General features: G+C 39.5%; 1 protein-coding gene across 7 annotated transcripts in view; it reads right to left on the minus strand.

Annotated features, from left to right (window-relative positions):
- Positions 1-5,894, minus strand: part of SAP30 (Sin3A associated protein 30) — a 100,478-nt gene extending 94,584 nt beyond the window's left edge. For 6 of the 7 annotated variants that reach the window (XR_012129675.1, XR_012129677.1, XR_012129676.1 and 3 more), the window contains exons 1-3: positions 4,548-5,894; positions 3,174-3,299; positions 2,684-2,782 (exon numbers count right to left, since the gene is read on the minus strand). Coding sequence is in view for 1 of the 7 variants with exons in the window: in XM_073232806.1 (XP_073088907.1) it covers positions 536-658; positions 2,684-2,782; positions 3,174-3,299; positions 4,548-4,853 (654 nt within the window). In the remaining 6 variants the exon portion in view is untranslated. Of the gene's footprint in view, positions 1-327; positions 659-2,683; positions 2,783-3,173; positions 3,300-4,547 lie in introns of those variants that run through there. The other variant, XM_073232806.1, reaches the window with a different exon arrangement.
- Positions 5,895-18,382: the final 12,488 nt, after the last annotated feature.

Genomic DNA, 18,382 nt, shown 5'->3' on the forward strand with positions numbered 1-18,382 from the left:
CTGATACTTGATCAAGTAATAATAACTTTAAAAGAAAGTAAAAAAGAAGTTGCATTCCAATTGGAAGTCTATTTTTCAAACTTGTTAGCACTAAAAAGCACTTAAAAAAATAATGCCATCTAGGAGATTCTTAATTCCAAATCAGATTGCCTCAAGAAAGCTAATGTGTCACCCTTGTGACCTCTTAACCTGTTAATTTCTTGGAATAAAAGAAAAGGTAACAAAATGATCTTTAAATTAAAATCCCAATTAATACTGGTCCCTAAGAGTCAGTTTAAAGTAAAAACCAAGTTCAAGTTGCACAAAATAAATACACTGAAGCAACTATAATAGTAACACCTTTATTTAAAATATTTTTAATCTAGGAAAGCTCATTTTACATGAGTTTCCAACTAACTATTAGTCAGAAACAAAAAAATAAAACCAGAGAAAACCCTCTGTAGAAAAAATACACAAGGAACATTTCTACATGTGAAAAAAACAGTAAACAGTCTTAACATCTGCATATCCAAGTCTTAGTCTCAATTCCATCTCTCTAGTGAACACCACTATCAACCTTGAGATCTGACTTGTTCTTGTCATTCTTCACTGAGTAGATGAAATATGTTAAGGTGTCTTTTTCATTCACTGGAATAGACCTAAAGTGGCAACCAACTATCTATAAAGAAAAAAAAATTGAGGAAATTAAATTATGGATATTAACAGATTTCATAAACTAACCAAAACACTTTCATTGAAAGAAAAAGTGCTATGTGATGATAAGAGCTATTTCCTTTTTAAAGTAGACTGCAGTTAACAAAATACCAACATAAGAAAAAATGTAAGAATAAGATGTTATGAACTGGAGATAGTGTGATTTCAAAGGACACGGTCGTCCACTCAACTAAATATACATTAATTAGAATGTGTATTTTCTTTGTTTTAAATTTTCTTAACTAGAATCAAGACTGGGAAGTAAATACTTCTTAAACTTTAACTATCAGTGAAATAGAATGTAAGAGTCCACATGAGCCATGTAATGGTTTAAGCCATACTCACACAGAGGATGAACATGAAGTTAAAAGTTTTGGTACTATGGAAACAAATCATGAAATATATTACAAATATTTTTGCCGTAACTTATATTCATTCACTCATTGACAGTATTTGTTAAGGTTCCCTATTTTTCTGAATAAAAATTATGGATGGAAAATATGAAGGGAAAGAGGGAAGCTCACTGAGGAATGTTTACCTGCTTTCTTGCCTTTTCACTGTGATAATCTAACATGTGCACTGCAACTATCAACAGATGTAGAACAGACTAACCTGGGGTGCTCATATACATATCTAGATTCTAGAAAATAACAATTCTTAAAGAAAAAATTACTCACACTATAATTAAGAAACAAGGAAGATAGCCATCTAACTCTGGAATCACTTATAAATATCTGCCTCTCTAAGTAAACTATAACAATCTCATGGCTATTTCTCATTTCTAAAAGAGAAAATAACTACAGAATAACAACTTTTTAAAGAAGATCAAATTATCAAAAACTTGGTTTGAGTTATACATTTGAAAAATATATACATTTAAACATGACATTGAAAATAATCAGTTCTTTGGTTCTCATTTGTTCCAACACAAAGATTCCTTCTACTTGACTAATATCTGTATATATTGATGTAGCTTCACCATGGTAGGCATTATCTGTAGTTATGTTACATTTATGTACTATACAATCCCAACAGGACTCGATCTTTTAAATCAAATTTAGAGCAAAATTAGATTCTCTTGCCTAGGCAAGAAGGAAAGAAGAAATTCTGGCTAAAAAGTTAATATATTGGATCTTAACTATGTTGAAAAGTAGTTAACCAAATTATCACACCTTCTATTCATTTTTTATCTAATTGAATAAACACATTTTATAAAATGTTAGATTACTAAATTCAAGATGGAGAACATGACAAAACTGATTGAAATATTTGTAATTCTATTCTGGTTTTTCTTTTAATAAAGCATATAAATCTATAAACATCTTAATATGATGTCTAGATTTCTTGGTTCTGTTATTTCCTGAGAACACACAGAAACTTTTCACAATTAAATAAAGGACTTGAAATCTGTATCAAACAAACTATAAGTAAAAGCTTGGATAAAAGTCTTTGCCATCTTCTAGATGTGAAAAAAACATAGATGCTTTAAAACATCCTAACATCAACAACAACGAATTCTCAAACAGCTAAATCAGCAAGTTATAGCAATACTGTTTAGGGGTTTATCTGTAGACTTATTCCACCAAAAAATTCAAAAAATAAATTCTCATAAAGACAGCAAAGCTTATTTATTTATTTTACTGTGCTTCAATTAGGTGTTCAATTAAAGTTTACTAAGAAAATGGAATTTTAAAATCAACAGATTTCTATATTGAGAATGAAAGACTCTCACTCAAAGCTAGTATTAGAAAATGCTTAGAAAACTACACAATCCATTGAGCAGTCACTACATAAAGCAATTTCCTAAGGGGAAAACAAATACTTTTGGGTAACTAGATTCTTCCATAATAAATTTTTTTTTTAACTTTGATCTTTCTAACTAAAATGTATTGTTGTACACACTACACTAACAATTTCATTAGCATTTAATGACCCTTTTTTGTATGAAGAGGTTCATTTGAAGTTGAAATAGTTTAAAACTCATAAATACCTCAACAAGTTGTGCTTTATTAAGTCCTGGTCTGGTTGGTAGTTTGAAGTGTCTTTTGTATCTTCTAAGTGTATTTACTTGTAACTGGTATAAATCAACCTAGAAAAAATTAGCATATGTGAATTAGTTCATTCAATTTATTAAAAAGTTATCTTTAATATATGTAACATTTCAATTTCAACACAAAAATTTAATTACATAATTTAGAAACCCTTTTATAACTGTACATGTACTAAACACTTAAATTTTTTTAGGTTAAATATGAAAAACTGGGGGCAAAAACAGTTATAAGAAAACAGTTATATCAGAACCATCAACTGAAAATAAAAGAAGTCTGTAACTACATGTTAACTGGCTAAATTTAATTTTCCTTTCATTTTCAGATTTTTCAAATGTTTTAAGTATTTAAAAATGTGTTGATATGCTCTTATAAAAGTTTCAGAATGGATTACTTAGGGTTTACATTTAACATACAAGAACTTCCGTCTACCTCTGGCGTATCAATATCTTGAACAGGTGAATCTCCTCCATCATCATCACTCCCTTTTCTTTTTCTTCTGTTTCGTACAGTCTGAATTAAGTTTTTATGATAATCACAAATGTAAAGATGTCTTGCCTGAAACGGAAAAGTTTCACAGACTACTTATAATATCACAGCAAAATATGTCTATGTATTGGTAAAAATACATAGGCCATAGTGAATTATTAAAAGTCAGAACAGGCCATTGTTAAGACAACAGCATGTTTCTTTCTACTCCTAAGTCCTGCCCCCAGTTAGAACAGACCTTGCCCGGCAATACACGTTAAGAGGACTGGGGAGGGGGGGCAGGGTTACCGCTCAGGGGAGGGAGGCAAGGAAGGGGAGTGAGGAACCGCAAGCCTCTGGATTTTGTCATCAAATTGCAGGGAGAGTCAACTAGCATAGTCAGGTCATGCTGCTCTTTTAACATGGAAAAGATAATGTTTCCCACAATTTTGCTGTTTTTCTCCACTTAAAAGAGAATATTTTAGTGACATAATGTATGCTTCTTAATCTATCTTAATACTCAGTTTATAACTCAGATACAGAACTACCAATTTATACAAATGAACTATTGATTTCATATCCTAATTACATTTAAATTTAAACTTTTCCTTGTGATAGTAAATGAATGTGTATCTGTAATACGATATTCCAGCCAAGCATTGTGAAATCACTCAAGCTTACCTGCAAGCTTTCTCACGAACATGACTGAAGAGCTATTTAACCTCAAGAACTCTAAATCACGCACAGTCTTGAGAGCTGTATTGTAAGTAACATTTGAGATACTGGGCTTCATAGATTAACTGTAAAAGCCCCAACAATTAAGCACTGAGCCAATGAGCTTTTAAACTAACTTCGGATCCAAGTGCAAATGGAAACTGCAGGACGTGCTGGCTCCCGACAGCCTGTAACCCGCCCCCGCAGAGCGGCAATGGCTGTTCCAAAACCCTCGCGGACGGTCAGCAGAAGGGCCGTGCCCGAGGACGGGGAAGAAACCCTGATGGCTGCCGGGCGGAGGGGCCCCCGCGGGCGAGCAGCGGCCGCCGCCCACCACCCCGCGCCCTCGGGGCCGGGTCCCCCGGCCGCGGCGTCAGTCGGGCGGCTACCCACGGGGCCCAACGCCAGCCCGGAAGCACAACAAAGAGGGCGCCTCCATTCCAGCGGCAGCTGCCGGAGAGGCGCTCCGGCCTCGGCCCGGCGGCCCCCTTTGTTCCGCCTCCCGGCCTCACGGAGGAGACGGCGGGCCGGGGGCGCGGGGCCCGCGCGGGCGGAGTCGCGGCGACTCTGCCGTCGGTTTCGCACCAGAGCCCGCGGCGGCCGGGCCACCCCGCCGCCACTTACGCTCTTGTCCAGCTCGATCTTCACCTTCTTCTGCGAGATGCTCTTCTGGACCCTCTTGCTGAAGCTGGCGTTGCCCGCCGCGCGGCCGCAGCGCTCGCCGTCCTCCCGCAGACAGCACAGCTGCCCGGGGCCCGGGCCCGCCGCCGCCGGGGGCCCGGCCGCCGACACCGCCCCGGCGCCCGGCACCTCGGGCCCCGCGCCCGCTCCGGGCCCGTTCCCTGCCGAAGCGGCGGCGGCGACCACGGCGGCAACCGCGGCGGCCGCGTCCCCGCCGCGGCTCATCTCCTCAGGCGTGAAGCCGTTCATGTCCCGGCGCTCGGGGTCCCTGACAGGGATCCCCGCCCGCCTCGCTGCCCGCTTCTCTCGGGAGACGCCGGGGTCTCGGCGGGGCCCCTCAGGTACCTGCCCCGGGGGCGCCAAGGGCAGCTCCTCGGGCAGCACGGGCAAACACCCAGCGCGCCCGCCCACTGGCTTGCGCTGGCGCCGGAACGGCGGACAGTGCTCGGGGTCGAGGACAGAGTCGGGCGGCGCCTGGAGCGGGGACCCCGCTCACTGTCACATGGAGACGCTTCAGCAGTTGGACCGCGGAGCCTCCGCCTCTTCCGACCCGCGCAAGCGCGTGTCACTCCCCGTCCACCCCGCCCCTTACAATGAGCCGCAGGGCACCTCGGGAATTGTAGTCCATGAGGGAGTAGGCCCTGCGCCGGGCGGGCTCGGGGAACTACTTGCCCCAGCATGCGTCGCGCCACGGCCAGCCGGGCTCTTTTTTTGAAGCACGGGGAAAATAGGGGCGTGTTGGGGAGCTTGAGGTCTCCTGGCTTTGCGTCTCAGCAGGGAATTTGGTTTGCGTTGAGCCGCTGGAATTTCGCAGAGCTGGCATTCCAGACGAATCGGTCACTCCACTCCTGCGGCGAAGCGCGAAATGCGGGCGGCGGCGTAGGAGGCGAGGGGATTGTGGGAGTAAAATTTTGGTGCCGTTTTCCTATCTGTGGAAAAGTTTTTTGTGTGATCACGTTTTTGTGGGACCCCAATCTAAGGAGCACTCAGGGGAGCTGGCGCTCCTCGGGTCCTGCGGTCACGCCGCCTGCGCCGCAGCTCGGGTCCTTGACGCCCCGCTTGGGGGCGGGCGCCCTCGGACCTCCGGGAACCCCACAAGTGCCTGGTCGGAAGCCGCGGCCCAGTCCTCGCGCGCTCCTGGAAGGACACTGCGTTCTGGGGCTACAAAGTCGGCCGCTTTCCGAGGTGGAGCCCCTGACTGGCCGCAACCTTCCCAGCCGCTCCTCGGAGGAACCCGAAGGGCCGGATCGAACGTCACTCGGCGCTGACGTGCAGCCCCAGCTCCGCGCCTTACCGGGGCGCCCCGTCCTGGCCCGCGTGCCCGTGGCGCGCGCTCGGGGAGGGCGGGTGGGAGAACGCGAGCGGCCAATCGGGAAGCTCCCTCTGCTCGTGGGCGGCCGTCGGCAGCAGGTTCGCCCTGCCAGCCTTCCCCTTGTTGAACCAAATCCGAAGCCGTAGGTTGTCTTCATGTTCTCTTAGGCTTCCTGAGTACATTTAGAGACAGATTTTTTTTTTTGAGAGGGCATCTCTCATATTTATTGATCAAATGGTTGTTAACAACAATAAAATTCAGTATAGGGGGGTCAATGCTCAATGTACAATCATTAATCCATCTCAAGCCTAATTCTCGTCAGTCTCCAATCTTCTGAAGCATAACGAACAAGTTCTTACATGGTGAACGAATTCTTACAGTGAATAAATTCTTCCATGGTGAACAGTACAAGGGCAGTCATCACAGAAACTTTCGGTTTTGATCACGCATTATGACCCATAAACAATCAGGTCAAATATGAATATTCGTTTGATTTTTGTACTTGATTTATATGTTGATCCCACATTTCTCCCTCTATTATTATTATTATTTTTATTTTTAATAAAATGCTGAAGTGGTAGGTAGATGCAAGATAAAGGTAGAAAACATAGTTTAGTGTTGTAAGAGGGCAAATGTAGATGATCAGGTGTGTGCCTATGGACTAAGTATTAATCCAGGCTAGACAAGGGCAGCAAGACATCCACGGATGCAGAAGATTTCTCTCAAAGCAGGGGGGGTGAGGTTTTGAGCCTCACCTCTGTTGATCCCCAAATTCTCACCTGATGGCCCCCCTGCGACTGTGCCTGTCTTAGGTTGTTCCTCCCTTGAGGAATCTTACCCGTAGAGACAGATTTTTTAAATGTAAAGTGTTATCTGCCCTGAAATTCAAAGCCATCCATTCCATCTTGCTCTTCCATTCTACCGTTATAGTACAGGGGGAAAAAAAGTCAAAATATTTCATGAATTGAGTGAGCAAAAGATACTGAACGGTAATTCGTGTTATCTTTTTAAGCTGCACCTCCCAACAGAGTGTCTGCTAGCCATAAGTGGCTATTAAGCACTTGATATGTGGCTATTGCCACCGAAAAACTAAGCTTTAATTTTAAAAACTGACTTCAGTTATTGGAAACCTTTTAAGTAAGTTGGGAATGACTTGGATTTACGAATCTGTTTTTTCAAGTTAAATTTTATGAACTCTGCATTTAGCATCCAAATTGATGCATACATGTAAGTACAAACTACCAGTGGAATTTCAAAGACTAGGTATCAGAAAATTATTCAAAAATATAGTTCATTAAAAATTTTACATTGATTGTATGTTGAAATGGCATTTCATATATACTAAATAAAATATAACATAAATTTTACCTATTTCTGTTTAAAATGTGGCTCACATATTTGTATTAGATAATGCTGGTGTAAAGTATTAAACAGAACAATAGTATACTATTGTATGTGGGTATATTTTCTTAAATGGTGAAAATGAGAACCTATGGACAGGATGGACATGCTCCACAACCTCAGGGCAATGTTCGCTCCCCTCATAGGAGGAGGGCCCCACATACTGTCTGGGAATAGTTTGAAGGTGGTTTCTTTTGTATGTGTATTTATTTTTTTAATCTGAAACAAACATACTGAGGTGTTGGATTTTCACATGTTTCTCTGTACTTTTGTATATTTTTTAAGTAACTCATAATTTTGTTTGGTTCTGGCTAAAATTTTATAATTATTTTCTGCAGAATGTGACCAAGTCAGTTCATGTACATATGTGGTCAGTTTCATAGATTCTACTACAGTGATGAATTGTGTCTATGCTTCCTTTATACACGATAGTGTTTATGAGATCTAATTAAATATTCATTTATTGCATAGTAGGATCTCTCTAGGCCCTGAGATACAAAAATAAGTGAGAGAGGGTCCTAGCCATTGTGGGGCTCAATGTCTAATACTAAGACGGTAGCTTATGCATACAATACATGCCGTCATGGACTGACTGTTGTGTCCCCCAAAACTCGTATGTTGCGACCTAACCCCCAAAGTGATGATATTCGGAGGTAGGGTCTTCGGGAGGTGATTAGGCCATGAGCTGGGGCCCTCATGACGGGGATTAGTCTTCATAGGACCCAGAAAGTTCCCTCGCCCCTTCGGCCAGGTGAGTGGACACTGAAAAGACATCAGCCTACGGACCAGGAAGCAGACTAACCAGACACAAATCTGCCAGCACCTTGGTCTGGACCTTCGCAGCCTCCAGAACTGTGAGAAATATATTTGTTGTTCATATGCCACCCGATTTATGGCATTTTTTTATAGCAGCCCAAACAGGCAAAGTGCCTCAATAAACTTAGAAAGTATGGATTTAGTATACAGAAGGGAAATGATTCATCTCTGTCAAGCAGAAAGCATTCCTGCAGTAAGTGAATTCAGTGCCTGGTTTAAAGTATATCTTTAGTGAATCTATTGTTCAGAAAAGAAATTTTCCTAACGATCCTGGTTCATTGTTATTTCTACAAATCTTCATATTCAGGACAGATAAGAATTCCTTGCTTTAAGTATAATTCATAGCCAGGGTTGTGATTAGGTTTTGGGGGGCTTCAAACTTATTTAATTTGAGGGGACTTGTTAAAGAAAACGTATGTAAAATTATGAATAAAAAATTAAGTGCAGAACTTTAAAAGGGCCTGTCCAAGTGAAGGCCTTTTAAATTTAAATCCATTAGTTTCATGATAAATCTACCTCTGGAAATACAGATTTATGAAACCTAAGTTATAGGGGGGCTGTCACTATTATCAAAAAATTGCTTTCTGGAGCAGTTCCAATACCATTTTGAAAAAGTGTTTTTCCCTTCCTTCCTTCCTTCTAGGGCTCTTAACGTGATTGAATTCTTTTGGTTTTATTTTTTAAATAATTATATAATTATTTACACAAATTTACCCATAATCCTAATGAATATGATTAGGAAATTCAAATAATTCAAAAGTCCCGATATGAAAAACAAAAGGAGAACTCCGACCAAATCTCTGTCTCTAAAAGCAACAATGTTACCAATTTCTTGGGTTTCCTTCTAGGAAAAAAATTGTATGCATATGTTAATATGTACATCTGTATATATGAATAATTCTATTTTATTATACCAAAGGATCACAACTATTTTATACCACACTTTACTAGTTTAACATGAAGCAAACATACAAAAAAGTGCATGACATGTAAATGTCCAATTTAAACAGTTACGGTAAGCTACACATCTATGTAACTGCTACCTAGATCAAGAAATACAACAATGACAACACAGCCAGATCTGTGGATGTGCAACTAGGGCCCCAGGCTCGGAAGCTCACCCCCTCTACCAGCCCACTGCCTTTACCCTGCTTGGGGTTTAATGCTCCGCAATCACCACCATGAAATACTTAGTGATTTTATCTTTGAGTTTGTATGTTGTAACTGAAGTATCAATGGGAATAATGCATTATCATGGCTAGTGGGCCTCCCTTAAGCCCTGTCCTCTCTAGGAAGGGTTCTGGCGGCTCTCCCCACACTCCCACTCTGCTCTGGCAGGGTCAAGAGCACTAAAAATTGGTATAGGGAGTGTCCACTTGGGTGCACGGGGGATCCCTTTGAGTTGGGGGTCAGGCCCCTGGCTCCTGTGGGGGGGAGTCTGCCTTCTGCCAGTAAGAATTCATGTGCCCAAAGGAAGGCAACATTAAGTAGCAAATTTAGAGAACATCACGTCGGGTCCAGAAAGACCATGGAGAAAATAGAAAAGACTTTGGCATCAGGCCCTGCAAATTATGTAGCTGACCCTGATTGACAGCCTGTCAGGCCAGATTCTTCTCTTCCCCCACAAAGACCCCCCCTGCCTGGAACAGCAGTAGCCCTGACTGTCAGGTAGTCACTACCTCACTCCTCATTATGACTTTACCACCCAATCCTTAACTCTAGGAATACTCTTTAGTTTTGAACTTAATACAAGTAGAATCATGTACTTTGTTAATCAACTTTCTCTGACTTCATTCACTCCAAAAGATCTACTGGTATGTTGCTTAACTATTACTTTTCATTATGGTATGAATACATTTTACCAGTTTGTTTTTGATGAACATAGGGTTGGTAAAAGCGATGTTACCACGATCATTTTTGGAGAGCAACCTGATGCACGTGTTTGAAGGGCAGTGGGATACGTATATGTGAGTAGAGCTGTTGAATCATGGTATGCATAGCGGCAACTTTACTAGATACCTGTAAACTTCTACACTTCCACAGTATTGCATAAGAGTTCCAGATCTGGGCCTGCCTTTTGATACTGCCAGGCCGCCTTTTTTGACAATCCAATGGGTGTGTCAGGTATCTTCCTGTGGTACTGCTTTGAATATTTCTGATTACTAATGAGGTTAGATGTTAATTGGTCTTCTGGATTTCCTCTTTGGAAATGGCTGTTTAGACCTTTTGCTTGTTTTTCTATTGGCTTTGTGTCTTTTTCTTTTGATTTGTAGTTCTTTGTATATTCTGAATAAGAGCCCTTGCTCAAAGTTATGTATCGCAAATATCTTTTTCTACTCTGTAATTGCCTTTTGACTATGGTGGCAACTTGATGCAAGTCTTTTAATGTTGAAGAAATAAATCAATCTTTTCTTTTAGGGCTGTTAATCTTTGTGACTTAAGTAATAGTTCCTTAAGTATCTTAGTATCTTCAAAGTCGTGAAGAAGATGCTTTTCTATATTGTCTTCTAAAAGCTTCACTATATTACTTTTTCCATTTAGGATTATGATTTTATTTTTTTGTGCATAGTGGGACGTAGACGTCCTGTTTCTTTTTTTTTTTCAAGTGCTACCCATTTGACTAAGCACCATTCACTGGAGAATCCATCCATATACTATTCTTCTACAGTGTCATCTTCATCATAAATCAAGTTTACATAGATATGGACCTGTTACAGAACTCTATTCTTTCCATTGTTCTTTATGTCTGAATTACAAATTTTTATAGAAGTTTTTGATAATCTGAAAGTATAAATTGTCCATCTTATTTTTGTTTCTTCAAGACAGTCTTGGTCTTATTTGGTGCTTTGACTTATAAATTTTAAAATCAGTGTAAGTTCTAGAAATGAGAAATACAGTAACAAAAAACCTTTCTGGGATTTTTGGTTGACATTGCATTGAATCCACACATTAACCTAGGAGAGAAGACATCTTTGGAATACTGAGCCTTTTAGTTAATGTACATGATGTTTTTCAATTCATTTAGCTCTTCTGTACTGTCTCCATAGAATTTTATTTGTCATTTTGCAGTTTTGCCAATATATTATTTATATGTACTTGATATTTCTTATACTATTGTAAGTGGTATACTTTCAATATTTCATTTTCTTCTTTGTTGCTGATATATAGAAATCAAACTGACTTTTCCCAGAATAATTTTTGAATCCAGCAAAATTTCCTATTCATAGTAATTTATATGTGTTTTTCTTTGGTTTATCAATGTACCAGTTCATATCATTTGCAAAAAATTGAGTTTTATTTCTTCATTTCTAAGTCATATGCTTCCTTGCCTGCTACATGGCTAGGATTCCAGTACCATACTGAAAAGCAGCGGTGTCAGCAGGTATCCTTGTGTTGTTTCCAGTCTCCAAAGAAAGACATTCTATGTCTCAGGACTATGTATGATGTTTGAGACACACTTTTTGTTTCATCTGAATTTTTATACTGTTTGTTTGCTCATAATACCCTCTTATTTTTAAATGTATGCAAGATCTGTACTGCTGTTTCTCTTTCCATTCTTGGTATCAATTATTTGTGCCTTCTCTCTTTTTTGGTTCAGTCTCACCAGAGCAGTTTATTAATTTCATTAGACCTTTCAAAGGACCAATTTTAGTTTGGTTCATAGTTTCTATTGTATTTTTTTCTACTTAATTTCTCCTCTTTTCTTTATTATTTTCTTCTACTTTATTTTGCTGTTCGTTTACTGACTTCTTTACAAGTATGTGCATTAGAAGCTGTACATTTCCCAATGAATACAAGTTTGCCTGAATCCTCCAAGTCTTGATATGTATTGTTCTTATTATCACTGAGGCCAAAGTATTATCTAAATCCCCTCATGATTATTTTTGATGCATAATGGTTTAGATCTAGATGTCTTCATCCCCAAATATATGCCAATGGTCTGGTTACCTTTATTGATTTATCATTTTCATTATAGAAATATGTATGATTTAAATTGTTTAAAATTTATTGAGGTTTGCTTTTTAACTAAGAATATGGTTGATTTTTGAAAATATTCTGTATCTGTTTAAAAACAATTTATATTCTGCTGTCAGGTTTGTGTTCCATGTATGTCTACTGGGTCCTATTAATTGTGCTATTAACTCTAATGCAGCCTTACAAACTCTTTTGTCTGCTTGTTCTATTAATTATTAAGCTAAAATATACTACTTGGCTAATAGATTTATTTATCCTTTTCTTCTGCCAATTTGTTTTAGATATTTTGATACCGTACTATTTAGTTCATACAAATTTCAAATTGTTATGTAGACCTGGAACTGAACATTTTTACATTCCAAATGACCTTCTTTATCTCTGTAATAGTTTTAGACTTGAATTTGATTTCATCTGGTTGGTATTAGTATAGTTACACCATCCGCCTTTTATTGTGTGTTTGCATAACATATTTTTCCATCCTTTTACTTGCAAGCCTTTCTGTGTGCTGATGTCTTAAACGTGTCTCTTGAGCACATGGTTTTCCATTTAAAAAAAACCTAGTCTGATAATCTGTGTTTTAACTAGGGCATTTAGTCTATTTATACGTATGTAATTACTAATATATTTGAGTTTAGACCTAACATCCATTATCTTTTCTGCTTCGTATTTGTTGTGCCTATCTATGTTCTTTTCACTCTAGATTTTTTATAGTTGCATTTCTTCCCAATTAGTTTGGAAATCATAAACTCTTTTTCTATTCTATTCTTTTGACCTAAAATGTACAATATGTGTCTTACTTTTTAAAGTCTAATATTAGTCTTTACTTTGTCCTTTTTCCAGAAATTGCAAGGTTCCTTGGAGAGTCCTATTTTTTTGTTTAGTTTAGTTTTATTTTTTTCTGGCTTCTTTTAAGGTATTCTCTTTGCTACTGATTTTCTATGGTTTCACTTCAAGTAAAATACCTTTTATTTTAAAAAGCCCTGCTTGTACTTCATTGGGCTTCTTAAATTATAGATTAAGATTTATATTATTAATGTAAATTAGTTAATATAAATTAATAATTTATATCAATTCTTGGAAATTCTCAGCCGTTATTTCTTCTTATCTCTTCTCCATTTCTGGGACTCCAATTCAATATGTGTTGGGCCATCCCACTGTATCCTCCATGTCTCTGCCTCTATCTTCAGTATATTTTTATTTTTAATTTTATCTCCCCTTCCCTCATTGTGGGTTGTTTTGTTTAACCTACTTCTAGTCACTCATTCTCTCTATAGAGGTACCTAATCTGCTCTAAAATTCATTCACACTTTTTGTACTTTTCTAGTTTATAAATTTTATTATTTATCTTTGGTCATTTTTTAAAGTCATAAGTGTCACTTTTTATGGTTTCTTTTTTTTAATCAATATTCAGATTTTCACCATTGCCGAGATTTTGCTGATGAGGAGAATGCTGTCTGCAGGACTGGGGTTAGTCTGTTCTGCTCCTTATGCTACAATTGTTGAGTCCTCTGATGTGATTTTTATGTTTTCTTGACAAACTGTACAAGCTTCACTTTTTCTTCCATGACCATAGCAAGCACAGTGATTTTTAGACTACATTTGTTATTAAGTCTGTTTCTTTTCCCTATTGTTTCTATTGATGCTGGCTTGTGCTTGACTCTTCTTGCATCCTATTATCTTTGACTTTTTGCTGTTCATTTCATTTGAAAAATTAATTATAGAAATAGCTTACACATTGGATAGTATTCTTCTTCTCCAGAGAGGAGTTTTTTTTTCCTTCTCTCAGGTCCTTACGGGTACCAATGGTCCTGAACCAATGCTTGAGGATTTCAGAGCCCAGCGAATGATTCCAGGCCATGTCTCTACTTCTGGACTATGCTTCTTGGGCAGAGTAGGGGGTGTTTTACCAGGGTTACAACCCTTAGTGTGTATTGGAATCCAATCCTAGATCCAACTGACTTCCAAATGCTCAGCTTTTCCTCTACCTCTGCTCTTAAGTTGCCTGGATATAACTAGTAGTGCTTATGTTAAAACAGCATCTGTGTGCTTATCCTGCCCGGAGCCTACGATTTTGATGAGCATGTCTCTGCTTCTTCCACCATGATTTCTCCTCATTAAAGTGTCACACATACGAAAAGCAGATGTGGCTCCCAGGTAATGCTGGAGCTTGCTCTGGGTGTGAAACTACTTTTGGCTGACTACCAGGATGGCATGGTGTCGATCTTCAAAAATAAAATGAACATAGCTTTAGTTCCCCAGGATCAAAACAAGAATTCCTGGGACATCCTTTCATACATAGTCCAACTGGACTGGAATAAGACACTCTCAAACTTTCCTGTGCAATGTTCTCACTGGGTTCAGGAGAAATCTTTTGCTAGATTCTCTTTTTAGCATATCAGAATAAAATAAAATAAGCCTCTCCCATTTAAAAATTCTTTTGCTACCCTGTATGCCTCAAATGATTTTCCATTAAAAATACTTTGTGGTACTATCCCCTAGACATAGCCTTCATGTCAGAGCAGATGTGAACTTCTAAATAACTGGCTATCATTAGGGTACGGACAGCTATGACATTCTTGTTCATTATCAAAAGCCAATAATCATAGTACTTACAGAGAATTTCTTCGTATCTTTTGAAACATGGGCAAACAATAAACTATATTTAGCATTCTGCTTAGAACATGGGATCCAAACCTTTTAATTTTTCTCCTGAAACCCATCCAGAGCAAAATGGGGAATGAAAATACATTCACAGAGACTGAATTTTCAGCAAACATCTGACTAAGAAAATACCAGAACTCCAAAATTCCATGTGAGTGCTCACAAGGGCAACTGAGGCCAGAAGCACTGGCTAGCCACCCTACGTAGGAATGGGAAAGAACTGAGATTGAATAGCGTCCAGACACTGAAGAGAGAGGACAGACAGCGCCTAATCAGAGAGCACATCCAAGCAACACAGTGAAATAAGTTACAAACAATCCCACCTTGGAAGGCAGAGCCCAGGTCCCTCGAGTCTGTGAATAAACCAGCAAGTCCAGGATTGTGTGCAGAACCCCTTCAGAGCCAGGTTAGGTACCAGAAGGCAGAGGAAGCGTGGCTTCGTAGTGTTGCCATAATTAAAGGAAACAGTCTTTTGCCATAGCAACAGGAGAGAGCCCACAAGAGCTGAGTTCCGTAAGCCATCCTGGCCCTTCGTTCCACTCCTGATACTAATCCAGGGAAAGTCAGCTCACTCATGTGAGGGTTATGAACGTCATATGCACAACATCCACTCAAAAATACAGTTAAGAAAACTGTGAAACAGAGTAACACAATTTTGTTACAGAAGACGAAAATTTACCAGAACATTGTTACCATAAAAGAAATGAAATTTATATTTATAACATTCTAACATGAATTTGAAAGACTTAATGAAACAATCACCCTATGAAGTAAAATCACAAAGAATAAATAAATACAAGGCCAAATAATAAATATAAGTACCGGGAAACCAGAAAGTTATTTTTGTCTATTTTTTTATAAGCCTATAATCAGAGAATTAGTTCTTTTGATTTGGGAATGAGTAGTAAAGAATTAACCTTATCCAAGGTTCTGGTCTTTGCCCTCAGGCCCCAGGAGGCAATTCCCTCCTAGAAGAGGGGCTATGGGGACTTGGGGCCACATGGTGTCCTTCTACTCCAGAGGGGCTGGAGACTGCAATAATCAGCCACAAGGGCAGCCAGCCATGTCTGCACACTTGAGCCCCCCCAAAACTCTGGAAGCCAAGGCTCGGGTGAGCGTCCCTGGCCGGCAGTACTCCACGTGCACTGCTGCTTGTCGTTCCTGGGAAGGTGCCGCTACCCATGACTCGCCGAACGGGACACCTGGAAGCTCCACCTGGGGACTTCCCCGGACTGTGGCCCGGGCACCAGCTACCCTAGCTGGTTTTAATCTGCATCCTTCTGCTGTAATAAATCATAACTATGAGTATAACAATTCAGTGAGTTTTCTGAGGCCTTCCAGGAAATGATCAAACCTAAGGGTGTTCCAGGGAACCCTAAACTCTGACATTGGTGTCAGAAAGGACAGTGGTCTCCTATGGACTGCTTTCTTAACTTTGCAGGAAATTTTTGAAGTTTTGCCACAAAGCTTATAATTGGGCTTTGAAAGTCATGCTTATTGATAGGGTACATTTTGTGTTTATACACAAAAGATCCCTATGAGTGGATGTGTGGATCCCTCTGTGTGTTTCCATGACTTTTTTCTTAAAATACCAACAGTTCTTGCTACATTAATTTTAACCCTATGTTATCTTTAGTGTAGACAGTATATTTGTCCATAAAAAGGCCTCTTTTCCTGTTTTAAAAAAGATGAGAGTGGATTAGAGACACTTCTGATAAACCGAAAGACAAGATAAAGTAGGCATGTGTATTTTTGCCATTACAAAATTCACAATTCAGTCCAAAAGAAGTGTCACTCCCACACCCAGTGACAGCGATGGCAGGATGTGCATACAATGAGGAATTCACGTTCTTCAGTTATTTTTTACCTATATCCTGTGTTCTGTCACATGAGTCACTCTCATTATCTTCGGTTCCTGTGAAAACCTTCCTCTCACCTCCTTGGAGAAACTCAGCCCTGGCCCACTGCAGCCTCTGCCAGGACACCTCAGCTTTGGCGCGGGTCCGCTTTGGCGCGGGTCCTGCCACCCACCCCTGGCTAACGCTGAACTGCCAGCACCTCCTCTGACCTTCCAGCTCACCATCTATCCCCTCATTTTTACCCAAAGATCAACCTGCTAGTTGAAAAAGCAAACCGATGCTAACAGTCAGAAATTCCTGCTTGTGCCTACCAACAACACGACCTACATACTCACAGATCTTGGCCTCTTTAGTGCAAGAGGGAAGCATTCTTTTATTTGTATTCTGGATTTTATTACCTCTGATCTCCCTAATTTTTTTGTTCCCTTAACTGTCTTTCCCTCTCTCCCAGGTTTCTCCCAAGTAAAAAACAAATACACCAGCCAGTGCTGTCCCTTACTTAGGATGCCCTCTAGATATTTATCTAATCTCTGACTCCCTCAAAAGGGTAAGGGGGAAAATGGGGCATTACGATTAGCACACATAATGTAGGGGGGGTGACACGGGAAAGGCAGTATATACAGAGAAGACAAGTAGTGATTCTATAGCATCTTACTATGGTGAAGAACAGTGACTGTAATGGGGTATGTGGGGGGGACTTGATAATGGGGGGAGTCTAGTAACCATAATGTTGTTCAAGTAATTGTACATTAATGATATCAAAATTAAAAATTAAAAAAAATACTGCTATAAGCATGCAGGATATGTTTATGGGACTATGTTTACAAATACACAGGCACGTCTGAGGTTGTCTATGATCTAGAAGCACAAGAATGTCTATGATCAGCTTTAGCAGATGCAGTCAAATGATTTTCCAAAGTGGTTCTAATAACTTAGCCTCCTACCAGAAGTGTGTGAGTTTAGATGCTCAACTTTCTTGTCAACAGGTTGATATGCTCAGTTTAAAAAATTTTATCCATGCGATGACATGGAGAGGTAACTCATTATGGTTTTAGTTCACATTTCTCACATTATTGGTGTTGAGCATATTTTCATAGGCTTATTGGCCATTTGGATATACTTTCTTTGAAATGCCTGCTCAAGTCTTTTTGATCATTAAAAAAAATGTCCTTTTCTTATTGATCTGTAGGAGTATTTCATATTTTCTGGATATAACATTTTTGCTGGATATATGTACTAAAAATATCTTCTCTCCCTCTGGGGCTTACCTTTTTGTGTCTTAATGCCCCTTAATCATGTCCTTTAATGAACAGAAGTTCTTAATTTTAATAAAATATTATTTATCAATGTTTTACTATATTAATGCTTTTTATCTTACATAAAAAGTTTTTGCCTATTGAAAGGTAATAATCTGTTATGTTCTAGAAGCTTCAGTGTTTTGCCTTTTACTTTCATGATGATCATCCACCTAGAACGGCTATTCACGTATGATGTGAAGCAGGAGGCCCATCTAATTCTCCCATGGATACCTGGCTAATTCAGCACCATTTATAAGTGCTGTCCTATCCCCACTGTACAGCACTGGGGCTCGCGGCATAAGTCAAGTGGCTTTATGTACATAGGTCTTTTCTGTTCCATTGATCTATATTGTCTATTTTTTCACCAATACCACTCTGCTTAACTTTTGCTACTTTATAATAATCTTGATATCTGGTGGTTTAAGTCTTCCAACTTTGTTCTGCTTTAAGAGTATC

Source organism: Manis javanica, chromosome 3 (assembly GCF_040802235.1).
Source record: "Manis javanica isolate MJ-LG chromosome 3, MJ_LKY, whole genome shotgun sequence".
NCBI lineage: Eukaryota > Metazoa > Chordata > Mammalia > Pholidota > Manidae > Manis > Manis javanica.